This window comes from Helianthus annuus, chromosome 5, assembly GCF_002127325.2.
Source record: "Helianthus annuus cultivar XRQ/B chromosome 5, HanXRQr2.0-SUNRISE, whole genome shotgun sequence".
Classification (NCBI taxonomy): Eukaryota; Viridiplantae; Streptophyta; class Magnoliopsida; order Asterales; family Asteraceae; genus Helianthus; species Helianthus annuus.
In genome coordinates, this window is record NC_035437.2 from 53,041,410 (window position 1) to 53,052,599 (window position 11,190).

Consider the following 11,190-nt stretch of genomic DNA (forward strand, 5'->3'; position numbering starts at 1 on the left):
CCTCGTATAAATCCTTGTGTCATTTGTGCAATTTACATTGAAGTGATCCTTATCATTATTCCTCATTGCAAGCATCATACCCCATAACTAAGAGTTTGGTTGCATTATCCTCATCAGATTTTTGACCAAAACAACCGGTATTATTATTACCACACAAACTTTAACTGTAACTTACGTATTATCAGAAAATACTCTTAAACGCATATTTTGATAAAAGTATTATTTTGGGAAAATCATATGGAATAAAATATAATATTTTTGAGAAAAATATTTATATTTTGGAGATAGAATCAAAATATATTTTTAAGTGTGACTTAATGTATATTTTTGGAATTACAAGAAAACGCACATGTATTAAAACCCCCATCCTTGGGAAGGAATATATTTACCAAATAATTACGAAGTGTAAACACGAAATAGTTGTCTAACTATTTCCCAAAAACTTAACCCATAAGCCATGGCACGGCCGTTCGTCTAATAGAAGTTAGTACGTGTAGGTCGTCGCATAGTAGGTTGACTGGGAGATTACTAGTTAGAGACGCACTTCGGTGAGTTCATGTCCCCCTTTTCTCTTAACTGTTTTCAGTTTTTAAACTGCGGGGGTGAAATACATGTTACTATGATTATGAATACTTTTTTACATGGTATGATTAGCATATGGAGGGTTACTACTTAGATCTTGTGAGTGGGTAGGCGGGAACTGAAGGCCATTAATCCTCAGTGTAGGACCGAGGGACAATAGCGGTAGATCTATCTGGGTGTAGCGAGCCCAGCCCTAGGCCCAACAGTACGGACCTCGGGGTGACTTGGTGCCCGACGCAAAAATCTGCTAGGTTTGAGTCTTCTTACTACACTTCACACGTATCAATGGCCTTGCAAACCATTGGTGATCTCTTTATTTCCTTATTTGCTACATACCAGGAAATTTTTATACTTACAAAGGTTTTACATACTCACTACACATGAACTCGCTCAACATTTTGTTGATTTTTCCAACTTACATGTATTTCAGGGAACTAAGGATCTGGCACGGTATGCTACGTTTTCACGCTGCGTTAGAGTTATGGGATCATCCAAGTTTAGGGGTTGTGGCTTTTACCTGGACGAGTCACAGTTCTTAAACTACGTCTAATTTATATTTGTGGTTGTGTCCTAAGAACAATGTTTTGATTTTGTTGGGTTGTATTTCCACTGCATGTGTCGACATTTTAAAACTATGTTGTGGTATTTTGTTTTTAAGACTTTAATCAATGGATGATTTGCATGGTTTTAATTTCATATAGCTTTGTTGTGATTAAGCTATGGTATTAAGAAGTCACACCAAATTAACCCACGCTTCCGCAAAGCCAGGGTGTGACAGCTTGGTATCAGAGCTCTGATCATAGCGAACTAGGATTCTTTCTCGAGTCTAGACTATGATCACTAGGGCTCTCACGAAAACATTTTTACATTGCATCCACTAAGTCCAGATCCTGAGAACAAAACATTTTTACAAACAAAAGTTGAGCACATTTTATTTGTTAGTTATGGCTCAGTCTGGGAGGCTGAGGGAGTGGTCTAGTGGGACTAGGAGGCTAAGTCAGGGAGGCTGAGGGAGTTGTCTAGTGGGACTAGGGAGTCAGTCTGGGAGGCTGGGAGAATTGTCTAGTGGGACTAGGGAGTCAGTCTGGGAGGCTGGGTGAGTTGACTAGTGGGACTAGGGAGTCAGGCTAGGAGGCTGGGAGAGTTGACTAGTGGGACTAGGGAGTCAGTCTGATAGGCTGGGAGACTAGTGGGACTAGGAGGACTATTTGATTGCTTATTGTGGATTAACGTGCTTATATGAATATATGATTGATTATTTGTGCATATGTGTGTTTGTATTACAGACGATATGCCTTCATCCGGCACTGGAGAGTCGGACACCACAGACCCCATGCCTATCGTATTGGACGACATGGTCTCATCAGAGCACGAGGTGTATACCTCAGACACTACCAGCACAGACGACGATGATTTCTAGCCATTTGCACTACCCGATGTCGTTGCTGAGCCCGTTGATGGCCCTATCGTCGGGGACTTGCCACTCGTGGTGATCCCTGCTCTTGTACCTCTTGCAGCTTATCCTATGGTTTACATGCCCCTCGACGTAGTCGCTGACGACGACGTCGACTTGTTTGAAGAGGACCCACTCGAGGATGATCTTGAGGGCGAGGCCCACATTGCTGCTGGTGATCTCCTACTTCTCGCTGATGCTCCTACGGAGGAGGCACCCATCCATTCACCTGTCCCAGACTCCTTTGAGTCTGTGGCATCTGCACCTTCACATGCGCAGGGAGTGCAGCATCATTCGCATGACACGGACCCTGATATGGCATCATCCGCTGCACCTGCCCCTGCCCCTAGTTTTGAGTTTGGTCATGACATTGATGACGATTCGGATCCTGTTTTCCCACCGGGCTTCGATCCCGACCATGACATTGAGTTTATTCATTTAGATCAGCCCATGGAGGATCCCGTAGCCCCTGTTGACCCTATGTTTGCGGATCCCACTGATTTTGATATGGAGTTCGACGATCCGGAGCCTGCTGTGGCCCCCGAGCCAGTAGTTGCTCCAGACCCCGCATTCGAGCATGACCCTATTCATGCTGATGTACCTGCTGTTGATCCTTTGATTGCTGATATACCTGTTGATGATCATCCTATTATTGCTCCACTGTTGGAGGATGATCATGCTATTAATGCTCCTCATATCGCTGATATTCCTGCTGCTCCTCTTGTTGCCCCTCTTCCTGACCCAGTGCCTGTAGAGCCTGATCATGCACCCTTTGCGACCCATGTTAACCCTCGATACGCGCACACCCGAAATGGGTGGATAGACAATGATGATGACTACCCACCTTTTGTGGTACCTGTTACACCTATTTCAGCACCCGCTTCAGTTCCTATTGATGCACCATTGTTTCCCACACTCACCACTGATGCTCATCGCACCGACTTGCCTATCACATTTCTCCAGGACATACCCCCACCACGTCCTGGGGAGGGTTCATCTCGTCAGCCATTTGGTCAGATACCTTTCATGACTGGAGGAGATCAGTTTGTACCACAGATCTCTCATCATACTGCTGTTCCCCCTGTTGCACCATTTACTATGCCATCCTTTGCTCCATCTAGTGAGCCTTTTCTCTGGACTTCACCACCCATTATGCCACCATCTGATCCTTATCATCCTTATCACATGGGTTCTTCTGCAGAGGATATTCTCAGGTCTTTCATGATACAGCAGGAGGCGCTGACTCGTCGCGTGCAGGAGCTTGAGAGAGCTCAGCGACCACCATGCCAGTGCCAGGGCCAGACTCACCCTGCGATATCACACCTACCTCGCCGTTATCCCCCGACTCTGCTGCTCGTTTTTGGATTCAGGAGTAGCAGATAGCATATCTGTTGCGTTCTCATCGAGCCATGGAGGAGGATTGGCTTCACATGCGACGTTTGCTCTTTTCTCGTTTTCCCCCTCCTCCACCGCCATCAGCTTAGGGCCATTTTGTATGACACGGGTAGACTTTTGTTGAGAAGACGGCGATTACACAGATTGCACAGCTTTTGGGAGACTGCATTTTGATAATGACTTTTGTTGCTATGTATATTGGATATTGTTGACACTGATTTGATATTTTGGACTAGGGTGATGTAGCCCTTAGTCGTTGATGTTGTATGATACAGTTATGTACTTGTAAACTTTACATTGTGGTCTCGATTTATGGCAATGCAATCGCAGTATTCTCATCATATGTGATGTTTTGATTATGATCTATAGCATGAGATGTTATATGGTTGATTTATTTATAACATGGGATGTTATGTATTGATATTGTTATTACATACGTATGCTTTACTTACTATGACCTGACCTACGTGAACCATCTTTTAGAAGATGCCACCAAGACGCCAGACACACATGCCTACCAACAAGGCAGAACTCCAACAGGTCATCGCTGTCGCCATTGCGCAGAATGCAGCCTCACTAGGAGGAACTAGCGGGAGTAATTCAAACAACAATGGCAATAACAATCCACCTCATGGTAATATTAAGTTGTTGAGACACACCACGATACATTTGGATATCTCTAGCGAGTTTGCTAATGCCATTCGTATATTGTAACGTATGTGCAGGGTGCACCTACAAGCAGTTCCTAGACTGCAAACCTGTAACTTTGATGGCACCAGAAGTGCTGTTGCTTTTGTCTGATGGGCCGAAAAGACAGAGTCTGTTCTCCTGATTAGCAAGTGCGCTCCAGACCAACAAGTTACTTACATTTCTGGGCTATTCTTGGACGGAGCCCTGTCCTGGTGGAATTTACAAGTACAGACCCTTGGTGAAGCCGCTGCATATGCAATAACTTGGAATGAGCTGAAAGAGCTCATGCGAAGGAAGTATTGCTCTCGTGCTGAAATTCAAAAGTTGGAAACTGAGTTTTGGCATTTGAAAATGGAAGGTCCGAAAATTGCAGAATATGTTCAAAGGTTTCACGACTTGTCTCATGTGGTACCTTATATGGTTACACTAGAATTCAAGCGAATGGAGCGCTTCATTTGGGGTTTAGCTCCTCAAATCATGAGTATGGTGACTACTCCAAAGCCTGCAACAATCACCGAGGTAATCGATCTGAGCGTAGCTCTTACTGAGGAAGCCGTCCGCTTGAACAAGTTTTCTGATGTTGAGCAAAAGAAGAAGGAGACTCATGTAGAGTCGTCCGGGGGTAATAAAAGGAAGTTCTCGAATTTCAAACAAGGAACAAGCGGTGTTGTTAAGAAAGGAGAGTCAAGCACACCGGTCCAGGCTACAACTGGTGCTGGGAAGAAAGGAAAAGGGTATATGGGTACACACCCCAAGTGTAACACATGCCAGCGTCACCATTCTGGCCGGTGTGGGTCAAGAGTATGCGAAGCTTGTGGAAAAACTGGACATTTGAAGGATAACTGCTGGGCTAATGCTGGCCAGGGTGGCCAAGGAGGTTTTGGAAATAGAAACAATAATCGTGGTGGTAATGGAAATCGTGCACAAGGAAATAACGAAGGGAATGGAAACCGAGGCAACAACGCGAATCAAGCAGGTACTGTGAACCGAAATCAAAACAACAATCAAGCTGGGTATGGAGCAGGAAATGGTCAAAGAATGGGTTGTTTCAACTGTGGTGACATTGGACATTTTAAGAGAAACTGCCCGGAATTAAGCCAAGCACGAGGAAGAGTCTTTAATATCGAAGCGAGGGAAGCGCGCCAGGATCCCAATGTTGTTACTGGTACATTCCTTATAAACCAACGCTTTGCATCCGTTTTGTTTGATACTGGTGCCGATTATAGCTTCGTGTCATTAGAATTTAAGAATATGCTTGGGTTAGCCGCTAGTAAATTAGATATTCCGTACTCGATTGAATTGGCTAATGGAAAGCTGGTTGAAGCTAATGAAGTTGTCAGAGGTTGTATGATCGAGTTGGGAGAGCGTGAGTTTGCTTTGGATCTACTGCCAGTCAAGTTGGGAAGCTTCGACGTGGTAGTAGGGATGGATTGGTTATCGAGTAACAAGGCAGAGATTGTTTGTCACGAAAAGGTCGTTCGCATCCCAACAGAAGATGGGGAAATGATTGTGGTTCATGGAGAAAAGCGCGATACACCTTTAAGAATCATCAGCTGCCTGAAAGCCCGAAAGTGTTTACAAAAAAGGATGTGCTGCCTTCCTGGCACACATCATGGATAAGAAAGCTACAGAACCGAAGATCGAAGACATCCCTGTCGCAAAGGAATATCCTGAAGTCTTTCCTGAGGACTTGCCAGGATTGCCACCCCGGAGGCAAGTGGAGTTCCGCATCGACTTAGTTCCAGGCGCCGCGCCTGTAGTTAAGGCACCTTATAGACTTGCACCGTCAGAGATGCAAGAATTGTCGACACAACTTCAAGAGTTGCTAGACAAGGGATTCATCAGACCAAGCTTCTCACCTTGGGGAGCTCTGGTCCTGTTTGTCAAAAAGAAGGACGGTAGTTTTCGTATGTGTATCGACTACCGGGAGTTGAATAAGCTGACTATCAAGAATAGATACCCTCTGCCAAGGATCGATGATCTATTTGACCAGCTGCAAGGTTCAAGCTTTTACTCTAAAATCGATTTACGATCAGGTTACCATCAGCTAAGGATACAAGAGGAAAGTATTCCAAAAACAGCCTTTAGGACTCGTTATGGGCACTACGAGTTCCTAGTTATGCCGTTTGGATTGACAAACGCACCTGCAGTTTTTATGGATTTGATGAATAGAGTTTGCAAGCCGTATCTCGACAAATTCGTGATTGTGTTTATCGATGATATTTTGATTTATTCAAAGACGAAGAATGAACACGAACAGCATTTAAGAGCTATTTTGGAGTTGCTGAAAAAGGAACAGTTGTATGCCAAATTCTCTAAGTGCGAGTTTTGGCTTCGTGAAGTCCAATTCTGTGACAACTCGTATTTCAGAACCTATTTTTGGTGTTTAATGTAGCATATGTGAACTTTATGTGATTATGTGAAACATGATTTTTAATGGAATATATATATATATATATATATATATATATATATATATATATATATATATATATATATATATATATATATATATATATATATATATATATATATATATATATGTTATATGTTAATAAGGTGTAATCGCACAACACTAACCTACGCACAAGCCAAGCAGGCTTCTTGAAGCCCAAAACCTTATAACCCAAACCGAGCCCAACCCCACTCCCTTGTGGCTCGCATATATGCATGTGAGTTGCATATCATTCTATTCTTTTCAAGCATTTGCAAACCCTATTTCCCCTCAAACAAGCGACGGTAGGAACTCCTCTTCGAAGTACTGTTTCTCTCGATCCAGCTTACAGGGAACAATCTCATCACCTCTCGGTTAGTGTTTGGGTTCATCGACTATATGTTTGATGATGTTTTGATGTGTGTTTACAATTTTGCATGATGATCTAGGGTTCCTGTTAACATGATTAATTATGATGTTGAATGATAGTGTTCTTGTTAATCGGCTCACATGTATGTAGACTATGATAAGATTTAATGATTTTATGATATTACCAAATAGATGATTAATCGGCTGAAAGGTGTTCATGTGTGAATGATTTCGTGGTATTGTTATGATTAGATTGCATGCTAGTATGTGAAATCACTAATTTAGATGATCCGAATTAGTGTGTTTAGATGTTAACCGATTAGCTTTGAGTTAGGGTTCATAAGAATCGTATGAAAATACTGATTTGATCGAGTAATGGTTAGGATGGAAACTGTTAGTGATGATTTAATTGATTGAATGGAAAATAGGAAACTGTTGATTTGAAAGATAATTGTGTAACTGATTGCATGAATTACGGGAATTAGTTAATCAAACGCACAAACCTCTCGGTCGCACAAGATCAGGTCACACGGGACCAGACCTGATCGCACAAGACCACCCGCACAACACAATCGCACAACAGGGATGCAAGTAGATAAGCATAGTGTACAACCAGGTTATGCATGATCATACAACATATTGTGGATCGCACAAGCTGGTGCCGATCGCACAATATGTTGGGCCACACACACACGAGTAAACTGTTGATGTTACTGGGCCGGACAGCCCAAGATCCCACTCGCACAAGACTCCAATCGCACAAGACTAACCGGACCGCACAAGACACATATTTATCTGTTGGGTCGTATCTGTTTGGACTTCTTTAATGTTGGGCCGGGTTATTTTTGGATCGCACAACCTGTTGTGGATCGCACAAGGTTGTGCTGGACGCACAACAGGTTGGGCCGACTATCTTTTGGGCTTAGTCTTTTGGATCGCACATGGGGATTGGGCTTGCACAACCATAACAGCCCAATCACCCAAAGTCGCACAAGATAGGGTCATGCCTATATGAACTTCATGCTACTGTTATATGATTAATGTGTTTGCCATGTTCACTATGTGTTATAACCTGTTAGCTTATGTGCAAACTTACGTGCATTACTTGAAACCAAAACCTGACTTTGTATGGTAACCATGTTAGGACGTGGTTGACCACATATAGCTCAAGTGACCAATTTGTTTATCTGCCGAGCAAACCAAGGTGAGTTCACACAGCCAAGGCATGGGATTCCCAAGGGTCGGGAATGGGTTAAAGCTACTGAACGATGAATACAAACTTGCGTATCCCCCATACAATAGGATACGTACGATCATAAGACCATCAACTCTATCACTTTAAGTCCCTCAATTATCGACTTAATCGCCGAGGCCTAGGGCGAGCGGGTCATTAGTTAATAGCGCTATTAGGTTTAACAAACCTCACACCGTGCCGGTCGGACGGGCGTGTACTAATGGACTATGGGCAAAGGGTCAATGCTGATAGACATTGACTTAGGGCACCTCTTACTTTTCGTAGCAGTCGATACGCGTGGTCTGGTAATACATGGGAAGCCCCCACTAATATTCGCACGGATGCCTGGAAGGCCGCGATGCTAATTAATACGATACATGGGTTACGAACGAACATACGATTTACGAAATGAATGCTATAACTAAACAACCCACTGTGAACTCGCTCAACTTTGTTGTTGATTCGTTGCTACATGCCTTGCAGGTCGTTAGGTACTCATGGAGCTTGCACAGGGAGACGCGGACGTTGTGGGACATGGCAGTGTGTGTGCCATGCTAAATACATTCTTTTATTTCATACTTAATACTTGCTTTGGGTTTCACAATTATGCTTCCGCTAAACACTTAACTATGATTTGGTTTTAAACACCTGTTATATTGTTCTGGGTTGAATTATATTTATTACTTATGTTGTTCAATATGATTGGTGGCTTGATCCTGGTCATGTCACGCCTCCAAGCGGTGGTACTCCGCGTGTGGATTTTGGGGGTGTGACAGATTGGTATCAGAGCTATTGGTTATAGAGAATTTGGTTTTAATATGGGAAAACGTTTTTTTTAAAACTAGACTATAACCAGTACAGTGCTCAATGATCCACAACGACGCTTCGCTCCACGTGCAAGACTCAACATTCTAGGTAATATGGTTTATGTTTATGTTGCCTACTTGCTAGATTACATAGAAATTTGCTCAGGGTATGCTTAGATACACATAACCACTATTGCTTGAGAACACTTGTGTGCTTACTCTCTCACTTATGTTACCTTTGCTATGAAGATCATGTCTGGACGTATTAAGGTGACTCAAGCCCAGTTGACGGCTCTCATCAACGAACAAGTTGCTGCGGCACTTGCAGCCGCACAGGCAGGAGGTATATCCTGCAGTCGTAACTCACACTAGGATCTCTAGATCCTACATTCCTAAAACCAACTCTTGTGTTTAACCTTGTTCTATTCTTACACCGTAGGTCAACACGCACAACCACCTGTTTGCACTTTCAAGAATTTCATGGATTGTCGTCCAAGCACGTTCAGTGGCACGGAGGGAGCAGTGGGACTCCTCCATTGGTTTGAAAAGCTTGAGTCGGTGTTTGAGATGTGTGAATGCCCTGAGGCTCGCAGGGTGAAATACGCAACTGGTACTCTAGAAGGAATTGCGCTGACTTGGTGGAACGCGCAAGTTCAGATATTAGGGTTGGGAGCTGCTAACGCCACCCCTTGGAACGATTTCAAGGAACTGATCAAGCGGGAATACTGCTCACGTGATGACATCCACAAGATAGAAGTGGAGTTCTTTCATTTGAGGATGACGGGGTCGGAAATCGAGGCATATACTAAACGGTCAAACGAGCTGGCCGTCCTGTGTCCAACTATGGTGGACCCACCCATCAGACGTATTGAGTTGTATCTCAAAGGGCTGGCACCGGAAATTCAAAGTCACGTGACGTCGGCCAACCATAATAATATCCAGGATGTTCAACGTCTTGCTCATCGCCTCACAGATCAGGCAGTGGAACAGAACAGGCTGCCTAAACGAATCAGTGCTGCCGATGCTACTACTTCCGCTACTCCCAGTGATAACAAGCGGAAATGGGATGGGGATTCCAGCAAAGGTTCAGCTACAGCTCAGTCTTAGGTTCAGCAACGAAAGACTAATGACGACCAGAGCCCTGGTCAGCAATCTTCTGGTAGTCAAAGGCAGGGTGGATATCGAGGAAACCTCCCGAAGTGCAATACCTGCAACAAGCACCACAATGGCCAGTGCAACTGGGGATGTTGCCAAAGATGTCTCAAGACGGGTTACGAAGCTAAGGATTGCAGGAGCCCACGACCTGCGAATCGGAACCAGCAACAACAACCACCAGCTCCACAGAACCAGCAGCAGCAACAGCAACGGGCAACAGAGGATGCTATCAGTGTGGAGTTGAAGGCCATTTCAAGCGGGACTGCCCCAGTTAAACCAAAACCAGAACCAGAATAACAATAACAACAATCAGGGCAATGGGAACAACAATGGGGGAAATAACAATGACAACGGTGCTAGGGGTCGCGCGTTCGTGCTGGGTCAGGGTGATGCAAGGAATGATCCTAACGTAGTGATGGGTAAGTTTCTTGTCGACGACTTTTATGTTACTGTATTATTTGATTCGGGTGCGGATACTAGTTATGTATCTCTAAAAGTTAGTCAAATGCTTAAACGCACACCAACTCCTTTAAACACCAAGCATGTGGTAGAGTTAGCTGATGGTAAGAGTTTAGAAGCCACGCACCTAGTCAAGGGTTGTAACATCGTCTTAGCTGGTCAGACCTTTTCTATCAATCTTATCCCTATAGTTCTGGGTAGTTTCGACATCGTCATTGGGATGGATTGGTTATCCCAGCAGCAAGCAGAGATCTTATGCAAAGAGAAGATTGTCCGTATCCCTCGTTCCGGTCAGGAACCTCTCGTGATTCAAGGCGACAAGAGTGGTGCCGTGGTGGGCATCATCTCTTTCCTAAAGGCCCAAAAGTGTTTGCGAAACGGCCACACCGCTATTTTAGCGCTTATTACTGACGCCTCAATGAAGGAGAAGAGATTGGAGGACATTCCAGTAGTTCGCGACTTTCCTCAAGTGTTTCCAGAGGAATTACCTAGGCTACCGCCTCATCGCCAGGTCGAATTCCAGATCGAGCTAGCTCCAGGAGCAGCACCCATAGCTCACGCACCGTATCGACTAGCTCCAACTGAACTGGAAGAACTATCCAAACAACTGCAA

General features: G+C 44.2%; 1 protein-coding gene across 1 annotated transcript; it reads left to right on the plus strand.

Annotated features, from left to right (window-relative positions):
- Positions 1-2,107: 2,107 nt before the first annotated feature.
- On the plus strand, positions 2,108-4,144 carry LOC118492105 (vegetative cell wall protein gp1-like). The gene is made up of 4 exons (XM_035989893.1): positions 2,108-2,569; positions 2,705-3,249; positions 3,800-3,815; positions 3,914-4,144. Exons 1-4 carry the CDS (start codon positions 2,108-2,110, stop codon positions 4,142-4,144), a joined length of 1,254 nt encoding a protein of 417 aa, XP_035845786.1.
- Positions 4,145-11,190: the final 7,046 nt, after the last annotated feature.